Consider the following 22,495-nt stretch of genomic DNA (forward strand, 5'->3'; position numbering starts at 1 on the left):
CTGTTGGTTTAATACCAATCAATGATTAAACAGTGCCAAACGATAATAAAATAAAAAGTGTGTGGTGGCACTGACATCTGCTTTTCTTTTTTTTTTTTTTTTAGGATTTTATTTACTGATTTGTCAGAGAGATTAACAGAGAGTACAAGCAGGGGAAGCAGCAGGAAGAGGGAAAAGCAGGCTCCCCGCTGAGCAAGGAGTCTGATGCGGGGCTCTGTCCCAGGACCCTGGGATCGTGACCTGAGCCGAAGGCAGATGCTTCATGACTGAGCCACCCAGGTGCCCTGACTTCTGGTTTTCAGTACCTGGAACTGCAACCACACAAGTTTTTTTGATCAAGCCTTCCCTGTGTTCATGAGGTCTTCCAACTATAATGTCTTATTACCCTCTTTTTGTTATGTTTTTTAAGAGAGAGAGCACACCTGTGGGAGGGGGACGAGCAGAGGGAGAGAATCCAGAAGGAGAATCTTACGCAGGCCCCACACTCAGCAGATGTAACCCTGAGATCATGACCCCAGCCAAAATCAAGAGCCAGACACTTAACCGACTGAGCCACCCAGGTGCCTCCTCTTTGTCACCCTCTTTCTCCTTAGGTGCGATACAGCGTTTCCCTTCTGCTAATGGGGAGAAAAGTGGCCTCTCAGGGCCAGAAAAAAATGGCCCAGCCATGTGGGAGAGGCTCATTTGGGTGAAGAGCAAAATGAGTTTCAGGTCTCTCTCTCTCTCTCTCTCTCTAACCTCTTTTTAACAGTCAGACAAGAGGCACCCAAAATACATATGGCTCTTCGATGAATCCAGCAGCACCTTTAAGACCCTGGTCCCTGTTTTGGGCTCAGGGACAATTCTCAGCTCTAAAATTTCTATAAAGGGCTCAGCAATGTCCACCTGCTTGGAAGGGAAACCAGCAGAGTTGTCAAAATACACTGGTTTTGTTTGTCTCTTCAGCACACTGCCTTATTTGAGCTGGCCTGGAAGCCAGGGCTGGTCACTGCCCCGTCACTGCCACAACCCCCCCCCCACCCGCTCCCCTCTCCTGCATTATCCTCGTCTACTTCACTCTGTTCTTTTCTGCTGTGACTTGATGGAGTGTATAATTTCGCATTTATTTGCTCATCTCTTTCCTGTCTCTCTCCTCCGTGGCCGTCCCTGCCCTCAGCAAAGGGACCGCAGCCGTGTTATTTACCGGTGCGGCCCACTTCTCAGAACAGTGGCCAGCGCACATGACCTCCTCGACAAGTGGCTGCGGACTAAATGGACAAATGACCTCTGTGGTTGCTTCTTATATGCACAGATCAACAACAATCAAAACAAGTTCAATGAGATGAAAGGAAGAGGGAAGGACTTGGCCCAGGAGAAAATGTTGATTCCTCCGCTATTTCCGAAAACCTTGGCTTTGAAGTTGTTGTCTGAGGGATACTTCCCAGCACGCCTTGACAGCAGGGTACTCCTGCAGGGAGCTGATGAAAGAGAGAGAGAAGGCCGTCCCTGTGGGAGCCTCTTTGCTCTGGACACTGGGCCCCGCTCTCCTTCCTTCAAGTTGTTGAGAGCCTGGCCCTCTGCCGGCTGTCGTCTACACAGAAGGTACAGACCTTTCTGGAAAAAGAAGGAAATTTCTCCATCACTCTTTCCCGAATAGCCTTGGTTGCCCTCCATTGAGGACATTTTAGTCACCGTTTGGATCTAATTCAGGAAAGGAATGGGAGACACAGAAGCTTTTTGCAAGAGGGTTTTTCACTGGGGTATGTGGGGCCATCTGTTTTCCCAGGGAGGCCCAGGAGTTTGAGTTATTAAGGAAAAGACCTGGCATTCCAGCATAGCTTGGCTGACTCCCTGGTTTCCACTCAGGGCTAGAGGGTGGGGTGGGCTCCAGGACATGTGGGCACAGTGCCCTCCCAATTCAGTCTGTCTCTGCGTCTCTCATCTGATGTCTTTTGTTTTCTGTACTAACATCTGACCCAGTACCTACACGTGCCCGGACAGTCACACGGGAGCCCCTCACCTGGGTGTGAGCCATGGCAAGTGTGTCTCCAGCAACTCACGGGCACCTAAGTTGTAAGACTTAAGAAGGGGCCCCTTCTTACGATTTCTATGCCATCAAAGTGGGTTACAGCGATGTTCCTGAATATATGATCCGTGCGTGTGTAGGTAAAACTACCATATTTTGTGCTAATACCTGTCATTCTGCTTGTGCTCATTTGTTACTCTCATAAATGAATAAACCCATTCTTTGTTTTCTGAACCTCACAAGAGACAACCGACCCTGTATTTTCCTATTTGAGTTATTCCAGAAAATTCCTTCTTTCTTAGGATGCCCTGTTTACATCCCTATTTTCAAGTCAAGAAGCTAGAGCTCAGGGAGAGTCTCGGCAGGGAGACTGGACACCCTGGTTTTCCTGAGATTATCCTGGTTTGTGACTGTGGATCTGGGGCACCCTTTTTGCCCTGAGAGGTGTCTGAGTTTGGGTCATAAATGAAATGGTTACTCCAGGTCTTTGTGAGCAGAACCCATTTGAGTAATGGTCAGCAAGGTGGCCTCCAGCCCAATGCTCTTTCATTACACCCTGACGAAGCAGAAACAGAAGACAAGGAGAGCTCGCGCTCTCTCTCTCTCACACACACACACGAAAATGAATTCAAATGGGTCTCTGTTGAAGGTCCAAGTAAGGAATCTTCTGTCAGGTGAATATTACATCCCCATCTCCCACCAATAAATCCATTTTGTACTGCATGACCTTTATACCATAATTTTCTCTGAAAACATGGCACTCATTTAACTGAGAAAAGCAAGTTGCCAAGGTCTGTGCTGCCATGTTTCAAAAGAGAGATGATTTGTGCACAGCTGTGAAAAAATACCACCAGAGGATACATCAGAGATTGGTAACAGTGGTTGTCTGTGGCAAGGGAAATAGGGTGAGTCGGGGGCAGGGTTGGAGGAAGACTAAAAATACATTTAAAAAAACTCTTTGGGGGGCGCCTGGGTGGCTCAAGTGGGTTAAAGCCTCTGCCTTCGGCTCAGGTCGTGATCCCAGGGTCCTGGGATCGAGCCCTGCATCGAGCCCCGCATTGGGCTCTCTGCTCAGCAGGGAGCCTGTTCCCTCCTCTCTCCCTGCTTGTCTACTTGTGATCTCTGTCAAATGAATAAATAAAATCTTTAAAAAAAAAAAATTTCTTGGGGCCCTGGCTGGATCAGTTGGTAGAGCACATAACTCTTGATCTCAGGGTTGTGAGTTCAAGCCCCACATTGGGTGTAGAGATTACTTAAAAGTAAAATCTTTAAAAAAAAAAACCTCTTTAAAATCTTTTAAAAAATTTAAAAAAAAAATCTCTTGAGGATACCTTCCATACTCCAAGGCAACCTACTGATGCAGTGTCAATGCCTAAATTTTGCCTCAGAAACTCAAATTCCCCATCCTTCTGCCCCACCTCCACCCATGCAGGCGGGCTCTAACCCGCCTGCTAACTGGCTGAAGTCCTCAGACCGGACTCCTGTCCTGACAAGTATTCTGCCTTGTGACTTTTGAGTTTACCAGAGAGCCATCTCGGCTTCCTTCTCTTTGGGAGAAGACCAAGTGGACCCTGTCAGCTCTCCTCAGGGGGCCTTGACCTGAGGGAAAATGATTCCCCACCAGAGCTGTATCAACCCAGGGGCCCAGTGTACTTACAATCAACACTCAGTTTACAGGTAAAGAGGAACAAAACATCTAGGCAATCAAAAATTAAGTGTTCTCAGGTCATCTCAGGGAACAAAGTGGTTCCCCCACACAGCTGAATGTGTTACTCCACCACACCCGTGAGCATTTAAGTGCTACCATGATGGCCACTTTGCTGGGGACCAAACTGAAGGCTGAAAAAACAAAAACACGTTCCCAAGGCAAACAAGTGACAGAACCCAGATTTTTTGTTGTTGTTGTTGTATTCCTAGATGGTGAAAGAACGTTGTGGAATAAAACAGTATAATGAGTAAGTGTAAAGCCAAAAGCTATGTAAATTCCAAGTTCAAGGACACAGAACACCGCCGGCACCCCAGAAACCCCCCTCCCACCTGTCTTGGGTCCCTTCTCCATCCCGTTTCCTGCCCTTCCCCCAGAGGTAAATGCCGTCCTTTTAAAATGAATCAACTCTTTGCTTTCTTTTCTAGTTTTACCACCCATGGGTGCACAGAGCCAGGATTTCCACTCAGGTCTATGAAACCCCAACGTCTATGCTCTTAACCTCGAGGTCATGCTTCCTCTTCTCCCATCAGTTACTCAAAGATCAGTTTAAATCCTCCACCGAGTGTGAATTCATGCTCCTTCTTCAGGGGTCAATTTCTGCTTTATGTATTCTGAGGCTGTTGTTAGATGCACACAAATCTAGAACTAATTTGTCTCCCTCTGATCTTTACAGGCCGCTCCTGAGCTCTCACGATGACTCTAAAGGCTCACTGGTCTGACACCAGCTCTCTTTGGGTCGATCTTCCACACCTCTCTCCGTCCTTTCTCCGCCTCTTCTCCGCCACAGTAGCAGGCATGGAGCCTCCTTCTCCTGTATTTCTAGGGCCTCTTGACCTATTTGCAAAGTCACTGATGCTTTTTAGTTCTCAAGCACAGAACTAGGAAAATACGGACAACAAAACAAGGAGATCTGAATGAAGCCCTCAGTGGAGCCTCCAGACTGGCTGGCCCTCCCCTCGGGTGGTTACGTTTCCACAGGAAGAAAAGTTGCAGCTGCTTTAGAGAAATCAGTACCCTTCATCCCCATAATGCTCCCTGCTGGAGGTTATGCCTAACAGGGGCCCAATGAGAAAGCTGCTTATTTAAAGATACTCACTGCATACACACCGCACAGAATACTGCATACACCAGTCATATGCATGTGATGCATGTGGTACCACGACCATTTCAAGTCAAACTATTTTATTGTCCAGAGACTCTTTCTGTGGTCACAGGAGGCCCGTTCTCAATGGCAGGAGCCCCAGGGACCAAGTCCTCACTCCTCTGCGCTCTGAGTGCTGATATAGTCCTGGAGGAGGGCCTGCACCTCTCCCCGCCGGCTCATCCTGGTGGCCTTGCCTTGGAAGCGGCCTTTCTTCCCAGCTCCTTTGCCCTCCAGAACCTCAGCCACCCTGGGGAGCAGAGACACAGTCAGGGAGGACGTCTTTGAGGGAAAAGCCACAGAAAAACCAAAGGCGGCCCCAAGTCTTTCTCCCAGGGCCAAGGAGAGGGAAAGGAAGAGCAGACACTTCTAGAAATCCTTCTTAAAAACACTTGCATGTGTGCACAGATACAGAGGTATGATGTTTACTGTAAGAGTGAGTAACTGGGGGAACAAAAAATGAACTAGTACTTGTTCCAGGTATTAAAAAAAACACAATGGAAGTATCTAGAAACGGGTTGGGGGTGTGCTAGATTAATTACAGGAACCTCCAGAGAGCAAGGCGAGTGTCCACCAGAGGTAAGGGGCTGCGGACACAAACGCAGCAGTGCAGCAGCTGGGGGTGCGGAGAAGGGAGGACTGCAGCAGTGGTCGAGCCTGTCCTATCTAAAGAGGGCACCACCACCCCCTTCCTTGTAGCTACTGCCACGTGGGGATGTAGGCCCAGTGTCACCAGAGTGGGCCTTCTTGTCATTTCTGAGAAAAGCTAGAACTCTGTGTTTTTATATACAAATCCAATTTAAAAATGAAATAATTGGTTTTGAACATTTAAAATAGTACACAGGCCAAACCAGTCTACAGGCCACATCTGGCTGCCTGCCAGGGACCTGTGCTTTAAATTCTGACCTTTTCCTGGGGTGCCCAGATGGCTCAGTCGGTTAAGCAACTGCCTTCAGCTCAGGTCATGATCTCAGGGTTCTGGGATCGAGCCCATGCCAGGGTCCCTGCTCAGTGGTACCTGCTTCTCCCCGTCCCTCTGCTCCTCCCCTCCTTGCTCGTCTTCTACTTTTCTCTCAAGTAAAATATTATAAATAAATAGGGAGAGAGACATACATTCTTATGTTCTCCTTTGAACATATATTCACCATAGCCAATTGGGACTTGGAAAACCCTCAACACCAGACAGAGTGTGGGGTACTACACCTCTGTATCTAATTTAAACAGTACGAAGGTACAGAAATCCAACAAAGTTCTAATTTTTCCACAACAACTAGATCAATGCCTATTTTTATTTCATCTTAAAACCCTAATTTTGGGGCGCCGGGTTGGCTCAGTGGGTTAAGCCTCTGCCTTCGGCTCAGGTCATGATCTCAGGGTGCTGAATGGAGCCCCGTGTCGGGCTCCCTGCTCAGCAGGGAGCCTGCTTCCCCCTCTCCCTGCCTCTCTGCCTACTTGTGCTCTCTACCTCTTTGTCAAATAAATAAATAAAATCTTAAAAAGACCCAAGTCTGAGTCTTAGTTCTGCCACACAGGACATGCTGTCCCTTACCTGCAAAATTAGGAATGATGGCAGGGGCACTTATTCCCACTCGGCCCACCTCCCATGCCCACGATGTGAATCAAAATGCGATCACAGGGTTGGTGGTGCTTTCCGTCGGGCAAAGGCCACCCCTACCGGTCAGTGCAGGCAGTCCACAGATTACCTGGGGCCCAGCGTCTCCACGGCCTCAGCTGGCCCTGCCAGTAAGAAGAGCCCAGAGCCTTTCTCATCGCCCACAGTTAAGAACAGGAGGGTCTCCTACGAGGTAAGATAATGAGATAGCCTTGATACCTAAGAAAGTGGGGTCAATCCCCCTAAACCCTGCCCTCTCCTCAGTCAAGATCACATTTTTGCCCCTGAACCATGAGGGATGTTCTGGTGAGTGATAATGCAGCCCCTGTACTCTGGCCCACCAGGGCCAAGAAACTTCAAGAATGACTATGGGAACTTGGATTAAACATCAAGAAGCTGGGGGAGGCAGAAGGCTGCTGACCACGGCCAGGTGCTAAATGCCTTTTGTGACCTGACTCCCACCTACCCCTGCAACCTGGCCACCGCCTTCCCCCATGCACCCCGTGCCTGCCACTGACTAAAGCTCCCTATTTCCCTCTGCCTGGTGGCCTTTGCTCCCTGTCTAAGGACTACTAAGCAGTCCTCTGGCCCCCTGCCCTGGGGCCTCCCCACTCTTTCAAGTGACCTGCTCCTCCACCCCTAGCACTGACCACCCTCAGTATGTGGACATATACGTTTGCCTCCCAGACTCCAGAGTGAGGTCCCTGAGAATCAGTACACTCTACATGGAATTATGAAAAGAAATATACATACTGTTTGGCCTGGAGCAGGGACCCCAAAAAGTGGGGTTTTTTGGAGTAAATGTAAAAGAGAGACTAGGAGGGGCGCCTGGGTAGCTCACTGGGTTAAGCAGCTGCCTTTAGCTCAGCTCATGATCTCGGGGTTGTGGGATCGACCCACACATCCGGCTCTCTGCTCAGTGGGGAGTCTGTTTCCCCCCTCTCTCTCTGCCTGCCTCTCTGCCTACTTGTGATCTCTGTCAAATAAATAAATAAAATCTTTAAAAAAAAGAGAGAGAGAGAGAGAGAGACTGGGAAATCACGAAGTTGTGACTATCAGGATGGACAGGGGCCCTTGAAGCCAGAGGCAAAGGAAAATGGAACGGACGGCCCTCAAAGGGCCTCACCAGCCCCATTACTTCTAAAACCAGGCCTTGGACACACGTCCATCTGTGTGGCTTGGAGGAGTTCCAGCTCTGGTAAGAGGAACTCAGAAGCTGGTAACTGTCGCAGCCCCAGAAAGGTCAATATCCTAGATCCAACTCAGCACCTAAAACAGAGCTTGGCTTTAACTAGTGCTAAAAAGCTAAAAACAAATACAAAAACTAGTACCAAATGAACTTCTATTCCCTGCCCTTTATGTGTTCATGTGAAGGACTTAAACTAATGTCCCTCTCTTCGGTCTCCACTCAGGACAGACAGAGAATCCCACGCTCCTCTTACCTCTGACCCAATCTCATTGGCGATGATATTCATGAACTCAGAATCACCCTCCTTCCTAAAACAAAGGACACAGACATGACAGCCAGCTTGGAGCGGGAGCTGGGAAATCGCACGGAGCCCCGTTCCTCCTCACAAGGCTGGCCTTGCTGCTGTCTGTGCAAAGTCCCCGACTCCCTTAGCGAGGGCTGAGAGTGCGGCTGGCGGCCAGCAACAAGGCCTTCTCAGCAGCTCACAGCTTGCTTTGCACTTGTGTGTGCCTCTCTCAAACCAGATCACCCAGCGAAGGAGAGAGCTGGTAGACGGTGAGGGGGGTGAGGGAACCTGGTGGTGAAAGTTACAGTCACAGCACTGCCGGGAAGATGCTCTTATCGAACCCAGGATGTCTGGAGCGTAAAGGTATACTGGAAGGTAACGCATCTCCTAGGGTCTGCTCAGTCTGGAGAAGCCAGTGCGCAACCCACGTCCCATGATGCACGGCACAGGGGAGAGGCTGAGCCGCGAGCCCAGCGCTCCCATGCCTTGTCTCTCACCTGTGTAATGTGACCACACCGCCCCAGTTCAGGCTGTTCCGGAGACGGTGGGCCACATGCACGGCCAGGTCTCGGAGCAGATTCAGGTTGGTCTGAAACGGATGCCATCACTCAGCGGATAGAAGGATTAACAGGCAAGTTCACCATCTTCCCGCCACTTGGCTCTCCCCTCCCTCCCGCTCTGCCAAGCCCCACAGCCGGCTGGGCCGAGGGCTCAGGCCTGGGGAGCCTACTCCAGGCAGAGCCGCTGCCCTCTGCACCCTCTGAGGAGTAAGTCACCTTTTGTAAGAGCTTAGTCGAGTTCTGTAGCTTCTTCACGGCTTCCACATGATCCTCCGCTCCACACCTGCAAGGGAAAGGCGCCTGGTCACCCGCCCAGCTTTCCAAAAGACTTGTGGTGCGAGGCGTAAATCCATGAGGCCCTTCTTGACAGTGCACCTCCCTCCAGATGGGGACCTGGGGACGTTCCTAAGCAACTGAGAAAGAAAATATAAAGGAACAAGCCATTTTGTGTGGGTCTGACTCACTGTCCCAAGTGCTTGATCACTTATGACTGCATCTCACCCCACTGTGATCAGAGATTATGGTCTTCCCGACCGGTAGGAGAGCTGAGCTTGGGGCATACAGGACCTCAGACATGGGGACAGGGCAGGGGCAAGGAGCAGGAGGCAGGGGCAGGGAGCCAGGGCAGGAGGCAGGGAGGAGGGGCAGGGGGCTAGGGGGCAGGGGGCAGGGACCGTACTTCAGCAGCGCAGTCAATGCTTTTTCACTTCCGTGGCTTCTCTCCATCCACTTCAGCACCCGGTTCCCGGCCAGAAACGCCAGGTTGGTCTTGTTCTTTTTCCCTTTCTCGGTGCCCAGGATTTTAATGACCTACATGAGGCAAGGGTGGGAGCATGCGCACATGCATGAACCACAGTGGGCGTGAGACCTCAGGGTAGGAGCTCCCTACACCTGCCCCCAGCTCAGAAGCAAGAAAGGAGTGACTTCACCGAAGCCTCCTCCACTGTCCCCCTCGATCACTCCCAGCTAGTCGTGATCCCCACTTCCCTAACACCCTCCCTCCCACTCAGGAGCCCTTCCTCACCTACCTGAAGGTCACTGAGATTGCTGACATGGGTCCCACAGCACATGTTGGCATCAACACTCTCGATGGTAACAACTCGAACGGGTCCGGCATGATCGTCCGGCAAACCCCGGCCCCTCACCTGGAACACGGAGGGAGAAGGGGTGTCTGACTTCTGAGGAGGGGCCCTCGGAGGGCCGTTCTACAGACGCTGCCCGATCGGCTCTCCCTCACCTGCTCCACCTCCGGGTCATCCAGGCTCAGCTCTCGCACGTTCACAGGCAGCCGGGCCCTGATTTTTTCATTGACGCTCTGCTCGATGGCAGCCGCCTGCTCCGCAGTCACAGAGGGGCTGTCCAGTTCAATCACACTCCGGACCCGCCCTAACTCCCTGCCAGAAGAAGTGGGTGATCACCGGATGCTGAGGACGACCACAATAACATAAGACGGTTTCCGGACAAGGTTTGTATAAATTATCTTATTTAATGCTCACAAGAACCGGCAAGGTAGAGACTGTCATTTCCTTTTCACAGGCGAGGGCTAAGAAGGAATGTAAGCAAGATCGTGTAGCCAAAATTCACCCCCTAGGTCTCTGGGCTCCCAACTCCATGTTCTTTCCTCCTCCCATACAAGCATGTCCCCTGAGACACACAAGGTCACCAGCTACCCTATGTAAGGGGAAGAGGTGAACACAGCAGACTGTGAACACTACGTTTTCTTTTCTCCCCTTACCCACTAACCCATTACTGGGAAAGGAGCTGGCAGCTGGGGACCTGTGACCTATGGTTAGTCTTCTGCCCCCTACTCACCATGATGTGGTCTTCAACCCAAAGAGATGGTCAGCAACGGCTGTGATGAGATGCTGCCCTGAACAGAAAGAGCGAGAGACATGGACCAGTGAGCCGTGTAGCCGGCCACATATCCCCACGGTATCATCACAGACACTTCCGGCTGAAGACGTGCCGAGCGCCAGCTCATACTCTTGACAGATACTTCACTGAAAATCCTCAAGAGGGGACACCTGGCTGGCTCAGTCAGTTAAACACCCGACTCTTGATCTCCGCTCAGGTCATGATCTCAGAGTTATGGGATCGAGCCCCACACCAGGCTCCACTGTACATGGAGTCTGCTTAAGATTCTTTCTCTCTCCCTCCTGCACGATCTCTAAAAATAATTAACAAATGAATAAATAAATATGAAAATCCTCATGACGGGGCACCTGGGTGGCTCAGTCTGTTAAGGGTCTGCTTCAGGTCATGATCCCAGGGACCTGCTTCTCCCTCTGCCTGCTCCTCCCCCTGCTTGCTCTCTGTCTGCCCCTGTTCATGTTGTTTTTATACCACTTATATCCTGCCTGAATGGGAGCTGATTCTGAGTGTCTGTCCTTTACAAAAGGTTACCTCCTAGAGAACCCAAATCAAATCTCAATCATCACGGCATCACCACGCATGGCAACCGGCCCTCCTGCCCCACGCCACCCCACCTACCTGAATGCTGTTGCATGTGGTCAAACCTCCGCTCCCAGTCCACCCGGACCTGGACCTCAGTCCCGGGGGCCAGCGGCGTCTGTGTGAAATGATCAGCCTGGGCCCCCCGGCGGGTCACTCGTAGCACAGATATGTCATTGATTGTACCGCGGTCATCAGGCTGGGGAAAGACATAAAGCTAATCAATGGCGGGAAGCAGATATCACCTTAACTCCTGGATACAAACATCCTCTAGGCAAAGTGTGTAAGAAACACTCCCAGACTTTGAGATTCCCTAAAGGAGAAGAGGCAATGGCAAGTGAGGTGGTCCACTTTGTTCCATGAGAGACTCTGTTCTCTTTACCCTGAACACCCATACATATTGTTCTTCAGAACAAAATAACAGAATTGAAACAAAGATTATTAACTACAGCAATGAAGATTTTAGTAAAATCCGAAGAATCTTAATCATCATTCTCACTGTCTTAATTTAGATTCTTATTCTTCAATAGTTTCTAAAATTGTTTGAATTTTCCTCCCTCCCTCCACTCCATCCTTGGCACTACTAATAGAATTAGATTCAAAAACATTCACTCATTTCAGGGACGCCTGGCTGGCTCAGTCAGTGGAACCCATGCCTCTTGATCTTGGGGTCTGAGTTTGAGCCCCATGAGGCACATAGAGTTTACTTTAAAAAAAAAAATAAAAACAGTCATTCATTTTAAAAAAAGAAAAAAGGTATCTAGTGCCAATTGCTTATAAGACACTGCTACCAAGAATACAATGTAAACCAGACCAGGCCCCTCATGGAACTTCAGAGTCTAGAAAAGAACAGACATACGCCCAGGTCATTGCAATATGATCCACGACAAGTCACAGTGTAAAAAGTACACTGTTCTAGAGCTCAGAAGAAAGAGACCTAATAGTCTCAAGGAATTAGGGAAGACTTCCTGAAAGAAATGATGTATAAAGTGAGTCCTCCTATAGTTGCCTGAGGTCACAGGTCTTCCTTCAGCAGAAAATCCCTATAATAATGATAACACCCAGGGGCACCTGGGTGGCTCAGTGGGTTAAAGCCTCTGCCTTCGGCTCAGGTCATGATCCCGGGGTCCTGGGATCGAGCCCCACTTCAGGTTCTCTGCTTAGCAGGAAGCCTGCTTCCTCCTCTCTCTCTGCCTGCCTCTCTGCCTGTTTGTGATCTGTCAAATAAATAAAATCTTAAAAAAAAAAATAATGATAACACCCATGCGACATCAGAACTTTCTATCAAGTTTACTAAACATGTTCTCTTGTGTCATTTCTTTGCATAAGTACCTCCATGGCTCACCAGAGCGTCTTTTTTTTTTTAAGATTTATTTTTTTTATTTGAGAGAGCAAGAGCAGGAGTAGGAGAGGCAGAGAGAATCTCAGACTCCGTGCTGAGCGCAGAGCCCAATGCAGGGCTCAATCCCACGACACTGAGATTATGACCTGAGCCAAAACCAAGAGTCGAATGCTTAACGGACTGTGCCACCCAGGCACCCCTCACCACAGCTTCTCGAATTAAGTCCACACACCTTAATACATCCTTCAAGTCCCTCTGAACTGGCTCCAATTTACCTTCCCAAGGTCATCTCCAGTCTGCCATCAATACCCACCACAGGATCCAACTACACTCAACGATGCAATTAGCTACACATGTCAGATTCCTTCGGGCTTCCTTGCCTTTGTCTGTGCTGTATTCCTGCTGGAAAAGCCTCTTCCATAATGCCCACCTTTTTGCTGCTATTACCCCCCTTTCCCGTGTTCACACTGGACCTTGTTCCTACCCCATCACAGCACCGATAAATCCATCTTCTGCCGTGCTCCCTTGGGGGAATCTTTTCCAGTCCCTGGCACACATCCTAAGCTAATGCCTAGTTCCTTTGCACTTGCTATTCTTGCTGCCTGGATATACTTGCCCCTCACTTCACTTAGGTCTATGAAATAACTTGCCCCCTACCTAGGAGAACATCCCAGCACTGTCTTTCCCTCAAGCTTTAATTTTCTTTATAGCACTTACTATACCGGGCATTCTATTTTATCTATTTACCACTTCGTTTGTCTTCTCCGATAAGTATTCTACATATGTACAGATGCTACCTTGTTCACTCCTTATCCTTAGTCCCTGAAATAAGCACACAGCATACGTTACAGCCCAACAAATATCTGTTGGGTGAACAAATGACCGGAACTGAACGAACTTCGATCTGTATCACGGCTGTGGAAGAGGGGCAGGAGGGAGTTTCCCACCTGAGCAGAAAGGAATGTGGGGCTTCCTGGGAGGGGATCGCGGTGAGGCGCGGGGCTGGTACCTGTCCCCCGCCCTCGGGGAAAAGCAGCGTGTCTTCCAGCACCACATGGAAGCCACTCAACACTTCTTTCTTGCCGTTGCTTCCTTCGGTCTGCAGCTCGGCGGGGCTGCAGGAGACCACGGTGGTGGTGAACTGCACATAGAGGGACAGAAAATAAGCCCGACCCCAGCCCTCAGGCCACCGGGACTAAGTCTCCCTCAGTACCCTGCTCCATGCGGCGCCCTCCTCCCGCACCGCCCCACGCGCCCTCGCCCAGCCAGCCGTACCTCGCGGGCGTAGCTGTCCCGCTGACACCGGAACGCCATCGCCACCGTCTCCCGGGACGCGGGAAATTGCACACACTGGAACGCCGGCGGGACGACGGAGAGCCGCGTGGGACAATCTTCACTGCGGGCGCGTCTCCTCTGCGCAGAAGCAAGAGGGCAAAGGACGGGGTGTGGCTTGGACAAATTTACTGCAAACGCCATTTGCGATTTGCAAGTGTTCTGGGGTGCCTACCAACTGTGCGAAGACTTTGGAAAGGACCAGAAGACCAAATAAAACAAAACTACACGCTACCTGAACTTGTCAAAGCACTCAGTTTAGCCCCGCTCATTCTCGGCTGGGTGGTACCGAATTGGATAGACGGCAGGGCTGCCCAATAGAAATTAGTGCAAGCCCCATATGCTAATGTTGTATTGAAAGCTGCAGATCCAGAATATTATGTCAATGTGTGATAACGAATGCAAAAATGAGTGAGATTTTTTCCGCACAAAATTTTCGAAAGCTGATGTGTATTTTGCACTTAAAGCACATCTCAGCGTGCAGTGGCCACATCTCAGTGCTCAATAATCACACGCACTCAGTAACTACAGGTCACCAGTCCTACCTAACTGGAGAGTGTAGATAAGCAGGGCTAACGCAAGTTACAAACTGTAATCAGTACCTTAAAACGTTAAACGGATTAATGTTAAAATTAACTTCCTGCTCTCTTGAATCAGCCAATAATAAAGTCTGAAGACTCCAGGTGTTTCAAAATTTAGGACTTTTAGGATTTTAGGTAGTAATGCTGAGCATACCCCATCTGTTATGTAACACACTCGAACAACATCATGTCATCAAACACATTTATGCTGAGAAATAAATGCACTACACAAAATAAACAAATACTATAAGTAGCACGTCTTTTTAGATTAGGTTTTGCTGCCAAATGAGTTTTGCTGTCAGGGTTTTTGTTTTTTTTTTTTTAAGTGGGTTTTCAGAACTTTTTGGTTTTCAGAATTGTGGGTAAGAGGAGGGACACATGCTATACAAGCTCAAGTCCCAATTCTGCCACTTATTATGACCTGTTCAATCACCTATGAAGAAAAGACCTAATTATAAGGTTGATTTGAGGTTCAAAAAATTTTAATGAGATAATATATAGACTTAGTAAATTGTAAAGCATGATACAAATATAACTTTGTATATCAGATTTTTTTAATGTCAACAGTAAAATGGGCAAACATATAGACAGAGCTCCTTAAAAGAAATACCAATTACTAATAAAAATAAAAATGAACACCTTGTTAAATCAGGTATACCTTTTTACCTTCACAAATATCTAAAAGGTTTTGGAGAATGCTGCACTTGGTGGGAGCAGGAAGCTGTTCAATTTCATCTAAGAGCAACTTAGCAACAGCTATCAAAATGTTTAAATGTACCTACTCTTGGGCGCCTGGGTGGCTCAGTGGGTTAAAGCTTCTGCCTTCGGCTAAAGTCATGATCTCAGGGTCCTGGGTGTAAGGACCTAGTTTGTATTTTTATACTTTAGCCAGAGGCTTCCATTGAGGTTAAACAATAACATTGTTTTTTAACCCTTAAACTGTCCCTGCTCCCCTTCTCCCAGGGGATTTACTTACGTCCCAGAAACCAGCCTCAGGTAACAAAGCTCAAATACAAGGGTGGGTCAGGCCAGGTGGAGACATCCAATCAGTGGGGGCGCATACTGTCTCCTAGCTACCAAGGTGATGGGCTAGTTTCTATGGCTACTGTGGGGTGAGTTGTAATTCAATTAGCCACCTGTGTATGGCCAGGCCCAACCACATGGCCTTTGCTCTATAAAAGTTAGTCTGGAAAGCAGGGAGGAGTCGTCCTCTCTGTAAGGGGCGGCTCCGACCGGTCTGTTTGACGGTTGGTCTGATTCTTGATACTTGGCGCGAAATAAAGCTTTGCCTGACCTTCGCTTTGTATCAGTCTCGCTCCTTTAATCACGGACCCAGTATTGGGGCATAACACGGGGATTAAGCCCTGCATTGGGCTCTCTGCTCAGCAGGGAGCCTGCTTCCCCTTCTCTCTCTGCCTGCCTGCCTACTTGTGATCGCTGTCAAATAAATAAATAAATAAATAAATAAATAAAATATTTTTAAAAATAAATAAATAAATGTATCTATTCTTTGACATGGCAATTCCACTTCTAGAAATCTACTTTACAGATATTCTTTCCAGATATGTAAATATACATATTTTTAAACGTTCATTACAGCATTGTTTGAAAACTGAAAAAGACCAACAACAACTTAAATGTCCCTCAATAAGGAATCAGCTAAATTATGGACAATATACTCAATTGAATACCATGTAGCCATGCAAAAGAGGTAGATCTGTATATATTAATTTGGAAAGAGTCCCAATGTATATTAAGTACAAAAAACAGGGCTCAAGATGTGCATAGTATGATTCTAATTATGTAGACACACTGCTTTGGCTTATATGTCTATATGTCTATATGGCTCAGTCAGTTAAGCCTCTGCCTTCAGCTCAGGTCATGATCTCAGGGCCCTGGGATCAAGTCCCACATGGGGGGGGGGGTGTCTCTGCTCAGCGGGGAGCCTGCTTCCCCCTCTCTCTTTCTGCCTGCTTCTCTGCCTACTTGTGATCTCTCTGTCAAATAAATAAAACCTTAAAAAAATAAAACAATTAGAAACTGTTAACTCTGGTTACATTGGGACACCTGGGTGCCTCAATTGGTTAGGCATCTGCCTTTGGCTCAAGTCATGATCCCAAAATACTGGGATCGAGCCCCATGTTGGGGGGAGGGTCCTTGCTCAGCGGGGAGTCTGCTTGACCCTCTCCCCCTGCCCTGCTTGTGCTCTGTCTCTCTCAGTCTCTCTCTCTCTCTCTCAAATAAATAAAATCTTAAAAAAAAAAAAAAGTGCCTACCCCTACTGAGGGAGTACAAATTCTACTTTACATTTTATACCCTTCAGGGCACCCAGGCCCTGAAGTGGAAGGCTCAGTCGGTTGGCCTGAGTCAGTTCCACTTGGGTCATGATCTTGGGGTCCTGAGATTGAGCCCCATGTCGGGCTCCCTGCTCAGCAGGGAATCTGCCTCTTCCTCTCCCTCTGCCTCCATCCCATTCATGTGAGCTCGCTGGCTCTCTCTCTCTCAAATAAATAAATAAAATCGCTTTAAAAATCTTTAATAAATAAATTTTATGCCCTTCTATACCTGGCTGCCATTAAACTATGTCTATATATTAGCAATATAAACCCTATAAAGTTCAATTTTTTTAAAGAAATCTTAGTACTTTACTATGAGTTCAAGGGCAAAGTCTGGGTATGGCATTTTTTTAAGTATACATTATGCACTCAAGAAATGTTTATGGATGAATGAGGTAGCTGATGAACAGAAGAGTAGACATATAGGCATTAACTAATGTAACAATCAGCTTTGAAAGTATAAGAATTTCTGGAGTATGCAGAAAGCTGAGGTGGGTTTCTGGCTAGTTCTAGGGGTGGCAGTAGGTACATGGTTCTAGGGGTAGCAATATAGCAAGGGCTGGTTATGGTCTGAGAAACAGGAGCACTGACCTGGGCATGGGAGAGTTCCCCAGTTTGGTTACAAGCCTGCTCCCAACATCCTTCTGCTTCCAAACTCAACAGTGAGGACCAGGATCTGTGACACCACCCTTCCCCTCTAGAGGAACAATAGAGGTAGAAGAGATCTGCCTCCAGGTAGAACAAGTGCAAGAAGAAAAGAGACAGAAAACAGTTCTTACAGATTTATTATAATCTACCTGCTGCTTCTTTGGCTTTTGCTCTACCAAGTATATACACATGCTCGAATACTCAACAGAGACCTGATGACTGGTCCAAACACAAAGATTACAGGTAATTGGTAGAAAGTCAGGAGCTCCAACAGCCTACTCCTCTCCTATCCTGCCATCCTATGCAGCCATACTCAAGTGCCAGGAAGAAGAAATAATACATGAAGAGGACCCTTAAAAAGAGCTTCACGAAAGGGGTGCCTGGGTGGCTCAGTCGGTAAAGTGGCCGACTCTTGATTTCAGCTCAGGTCAAGATCTCAGAGTCCTTGGGATCGAGCCCCACATCAGGCTCTGGGCTCAGCAGGGAGTCTGTTGAAATTCTCTCTCCTCTCCCTCTGCCCCTTCCCCCGCTCAATCATATGCGTTATCTTTCAAATTAATTTTTTAAAGAAGGAAGGCGCCCCAAGCTTCCTTCCCAGCTCTGCTGCAGAGAAGTTAATTACTTGTTGCATCAGCACTGTCAGAATCATCCTAGGGAAAGAAAAAAAAAAGACAAAAGCACCTGTAGAATCTGCAAAGCATGAGCATTTGTGTTCATCAACTCTTCTCACTCCTTCCTGCTCTCCAAGTTTTATTTTGTGATTTTCTAAATCACACAACTTCCTGGCAGGCTAATACGGAAGGGTTTATACTTTGGAAAATAAAATCAACCCCTGGTGTTCAGTAAACAGTGCTGTGTCAAGCATCATTTGGTTTCAGAATTCCAATTCATGTCACTGCTCCCGACAGCTATAAAGACAGTCCAGAGGGCCAGGTCGGCTCTAGGATAGAGAAGCAAAAGGGAGACGGGAGGGTGGAGGGTCTTGCTTTGTTGGGGTTTTCTACAGCCTGGAGAAGAACATTCAACCTCCTGTGTCAAATTCAAACTTGGCTGCCATGCACTGAGATCTACTGTGTGCTAGAGAACAGGACAAGAGCTTTCTAGTATCTCATTTTTTAGCATTAAAAGGAAACTGAAGGGTCGAGAGGCAGGCTTTACTTACATCCAGGTCATCCATGCCAGGGGGAGGTCTCTTGGTGCTGACCTTCTTCAAAAGCTAGTGGAAAGAGGAAAGCAATTACGAGAGAAAAGAAGGGCAGGGGGAGAGCAACCTGTACGCTGATGGGCCGCAGGAGAATCTCCCAGTCAAAAAACTGCCCCATCTTTCCAGCCCCTAACACATCACCAGAACAAACTGGAGAAAAGTAAATAGATCCCCTTTTCATTTATTTTTATTTAACATTTTATTGTATTTTTAAAAGATTTTATTTATTTATTTGACAGAGACTACAAGTAGGCAGGGAGGCAAGCAGAGGTGGGGGGGAGGGGAAGCAGGCTCCCCGCTGAGCAGAGAGCCTGATGCGGGGCTCAATCCCAGGACCCAGGACCTGAGATCATGACCTGAACTGAAGGCAGAGGCTTAACTCTCTGAGCCACTCAGGCGCCCCTAACATTTTATTTTTATGTAACACCTGATATGAAGCTCAAACAGTCCTGAGATCAAGAGCTGATGTACGTTCCACCAACTGAGCCAGCCAGGAGCCCCGATCCCCTTGTTAAAAGGAAATCGAGGGGTGCCTGGGTGGCTCAGTGGGTTAAAGCCTCTGCCTTTGGCTCGGGTCATGATCCCGGGGTCCTGGGATCGAGCCCCACGTCGGGCTCTCTGCTCGGCAGGGAGCCTGCTTCCCCCTCTCTCTCTGTCTGCCTCTCTGTCTACTTGTGATTGCTGTTTGTCAAATAAATAAATAAAATCTTAAAAAAAATAAATAAAATAAAAGGAAATCGACACACACAGAGCATCCTCCTTACTAATCCACGTTAGGGTCTGTCAGTGTTTCTGCAACTTGAATAAACAGTAGCTGAAATTCTAAAACCAAATAATGTATGGCAGAGTGCAACTTAATGGGAAACTAGTAATTTGTTTTATGATGTGAATTTTTATACTGCCTAGTCTGAGCTTCCCATGAAGTTGTGCAGCTCAGAAAACACACATACACAGAGAAAACAGAAGAGAGAACAAGAGTTACAGAAGAGTTGGGAAAGGTTTTGCCAAACTTTCTCTAAGTAACTAATAACTAGTAACTAGTGAGTGAACTAGTAACTAGTAACTAGTGAGCGAACGCATATATGTGGTCTCACTAGTACTCCTTTCTCTCATCCTACTGAATAAACATTGCCCACAACATGTAAAGAATATGAGCACCAATGAGGGGAGTTCGCGTATGTCTGTCTAGCCCTGACGACAGTCCTCCAGAGAAATGGGCCCAGGGAGACGCAGAGAATGAGCAGGAGGGGCAGGAGACGGTATTACCTCTGCATAATGCTCCACCTGAGCCAGCTCCACCTCTTCATCCCCTTCCCAGTCCCTCCAGTTATCAAAGTCCACAGACAACCACACTGGCTGCAAGAGGAAAGCGCAGAGCGTCATAGGGAAAGCGCAGAAGTGGGGGAAGAGCATAGCCGTCTGCACGGAGCATGCGTGGGGCAAAGAAGGTCAAGGCAGGGCACTGTCTTCCCAAAAGCACCTCTTGGACTACTCCCTCTCTGGAATGCCGTCCTCATCATCCACAAAGATTTGCCAGGAAACTACTAAGTCCCACACACAAGGCCAGGCATTGTAGGGGACAGAAAAGCATAGAAATTCCGCCCTCCAGAAGCCGAGTGACTAAAGAGGTAAGTAATACATCTGGAAAGATAACTGGGTCATAAAGTATCGAGGAGTCAACCAAGCAAGACCGACAAGCTGCATTGCCTGGAGTCGGGAGAAAACCCTTGGAGACCTGTGTTCCAAGTTCCTACACTTAGATAGGAAGTTACTTCCTCATTAATTTAACAGCTACTTATTGAACACATACTATGTGCCAGACTGAGCTTGGCACTGGGATTATTAAAATGTTTTTGATATATAGCCCCAGCCATCAAGAAGCAAGTGGGGAAGGGAAATTTAAATAAATCATTATAATACAGTGTGGAAAGTGTGGTGGGGGCTTACACAGGGGATACTGTGGAAACCCAGACAGGAGCTATAGGAACCCAGGCTTCTTAGAGTAGCAGAGACTCAAAGGATGAGCCAGGGTTGGGTGGGTACAGGTACTGACGATGAGGCTTTCTGGGAAGAAAACACAGCTTGAGCTGCAGGCCATTTGCTACGGCTGGAATGTGAAGTTTAAGGCAACGGCTAATGGGATATAATGCTACAGAAGGAAAGAGTAGCCAGGTCATGAGCTTATATGTCATGCTATAGTGTTTGGATTTCAACCCAAAGATCAAATGCCTAAAAGAGTTAGGGAACTAACGAAAAGGCTTAAAGTGCTGTGGTGCGCATGCTCCATTTAAAGCTCCATCTCAAGTCATTTGAGAATTTATTTTTTTAATTTTTATTTTTTTTAAATATTTATTTACTTATTTATTTGACAGACAGAGATCACAAGTAGGCAGAGAAGCAGGCAGAGAAAGAGAGAGAAGGAAGCAGGCTCTCCACTGAGCAGAGAGCCCGATGTGGGGCTCAATCCCAGGACCCTGAGATCATGGCCTGAGGTGAAGGCAGAGACTTAAGCCACTGAGCCACCCAGGCGCCCCTAGAATTTATTTATTTTTTTAAGTAATCTCTGCACATAGGGCTTGAACTCACAGCCCTGAGATCAAGAGCCACGTGTTCTACCGACCGAGCCAGCTAAGCACCCCTGGCATTTGGAAATTTAGACCAGTGTGATCAGGGTCTCCATTTTCTAAGAAAAGCTGATAATCTGGAGTTTTACATGAAATCTCCACATTTTTATAGGTCAGCAACTAATCAAAACTAAATGTCAACCACCAATCAACATAATTTGTAAATACTGTGAAGACTACGAAAACAAATCCGAGAGCCAGATCAGTCAGGAGATAGCCAATTTTCAACTTTTAGTGGGGAAGAAGTCACTGGAGGGTCTTAGGTGGAAGAGTAACAGGGTCAAATGGATGTTTTAGACCATGCTGGGAGCAATACAAAGGATGGATTGAGGGTGGGGCTGAAAATATGCACTGAGCCTCACCCAGTGATGGATGAGGCCTGAATTAGGAAAAGATGAAGTAAAAGCTCAAGAAATATTTAGGAAGTCAAAAAGGACTTTTGAGTGATTAAATGTTGGTGGGAAAGGAGCCAAGGGTGATTCCCTGACTAATGTCCCCAGGTGCAGAGATAGCACAGGAGAAAGAGCAGGCTCCACACACCTACCTTGATATCCTCCTTGGTGAGTCGGGGCCAGGCCACCTTCTCCTTCCATTTCCTCACAAAGCAAGTAATGGAGCGACCAGAGCGCTTATCCTGGGAGTCCTGCCAGATAGATAGCCTCATTCATAGGATGTGAGGTTTATTTTCCAGGCAGTCTTTCCATCCAGACATGACTGTCCCACCCCACAATTACCTTGGAGTTCACCTTAGCATAGAATTCAATCTCATTGTACAACTCCACTCCATCCGCATTCTTGCAGCTGAGGAGACAATGGAGCTGAGGAAATGCCAGAGGCTGAGCGTGGGGGCATCAGGTGAAGGGACAGGTTCCTGGAAACCAGGACCTTCAGAGAGGAGTGCCGTTACCTGAACACAATACGGTGGTCTTCGATGAGTACATGGACATCGGTGCTGTCCTCAACACAAAACTCCATGAACACGTACTTGGGCCTGTCGTACCACAGCGTCCGGGCGTGCTGCCTGCAGAGGAGTTGCGGTGGGGCTTCATAGGAGTGGGAGAGGGAAGACTGAGGGCATTTGGGAAAGGCCGGAAGGATGGGAAAATTTAGGGACGTTTTATGCTGTGGCCCTGTCATAGTGGAGCTAAATGAGACAGAAGGGGGTGAAAGGGGAGTGATGGGAGTTGGGGGTGGGGGAGACGTGTGGAGTGAGGGTGAACTTGGGGAGAATCCAGACTGCTAGAGTTGTGAGGGAGAGGGTTACGGAGAACATTCCTAAGCCCCAAAATTACAGAGACCTGGAATGTGGAGTTTCCATGGGACCTCGCAAGACCCAGAGAGCCCAGAAAATGTGGGACAAGGAATCTCCAAGGAAAAGTTAACACTCACCTTGCCATGGCGGCTCCCCACTACCCAGTGGTGCTTGGACTCTGAGCCAGGGACTGCTATCTTTAGATCCTGGGGACGCCCCCAGCA

At 48.0% G+C, this 22,495-nt stretch overlaps 2 protein-coding genes across 5 annotated transcripts; both read right to left on the minus strand.

The window, feature by feature from the left end:
* Nucleotides 1-4,857: 4,857 nt before the first annotated feature.
* LOC116875904 (alanyl-tRNA editing protein Aarsd1) lies at nt 4,858-13,707 on the minus strand. The gene is made up of 12 exons (XM_032871731.1): nt 13,570-13,707; nt 13,304-13,435; nt 10,992-11,151; nt 10,314-10,371; nt 9,739-9,895; nt 9,530-9,646; nt 9,181-9,311; nt 8,718-8,784; nt 8,439-8,530; nt 7,909-7,963; nt 6,558-6,652; nt 4,858-5,104 (listed from the first exon to the last, which is right to left on the minus strand). Exons 1-12 carry the CDS (start codon nt 13,606-13,608, stop codon nt 4,969-4,971), a joined length of 1,239 nt encoding a protein of 412 aa, XP_032727622.1. The 5' UTR covers nt 13,609-13,707; the 3' UTR covers nt 4,858-4,968.
* PTGES3L (prostaglandin E synthase 3 like) lies at nt 13,643-22,363 on the minus strand. Of its 4 annotated transcripts, none has more exons than XM_032871736.1 (7): nt 21,927-22,357; nt 21,754-21,820; nt 21,564-21,662; nt 19,662-19,751; nt 18,354-18,407; nt 17,814-17,841; nt 13,643-13,707 (listed from the first exon to the last, which is right to left on the minus strand). In XM_032871736.1, exons 1-7 carry the CDS (start codon nt 22,154-22,156, stop codon nt 13,688-13,690), a joined length of 588 nt encoding a protein of 195 aa, XP_032727627.1. In that variant the 5' UTR covers nt 22,157-22,357; the 3' UTR covers nt 13,643-13,687. The 4 variants fall into 4 exon arrangements, with proteins under 4 accessions (XP_032727627.1, XP_032727626.1, XP_032727625.1 ...); XM_032871735.1 differs by lacking the exon at nt 13,643-13,707 and adding an exon at nt 17,311-17,512 and having other exon boundaries at nt 21,754-21,838; nt 21,927-22,363; XM_032871734.1 differs by lacking the exon at nt 13,643-13,707 and having other exon boundaries at nt 17,758-17,841; nt 21,754-21,838; nt 21,927-22,360.
* Nucleotides 22,364-22,495: the final 132 nt, after the last annotated feature.

Source organism: Lontra canadensis, unplaced genomic scaffold (assembly GCF_010015895.1).
Source record: "Lontra canadensis isolate GAN:19392208 unplaced genomic scaffold, GSC_riverotter_1.0 scaffold43, whole genome shotgun sequence".
Lineage (NCBI taxonomy): Eukaryota > Metazoa > Chordata > Mammalia > Carnivora > Mustelidae > Lontra > Lontra canadensis.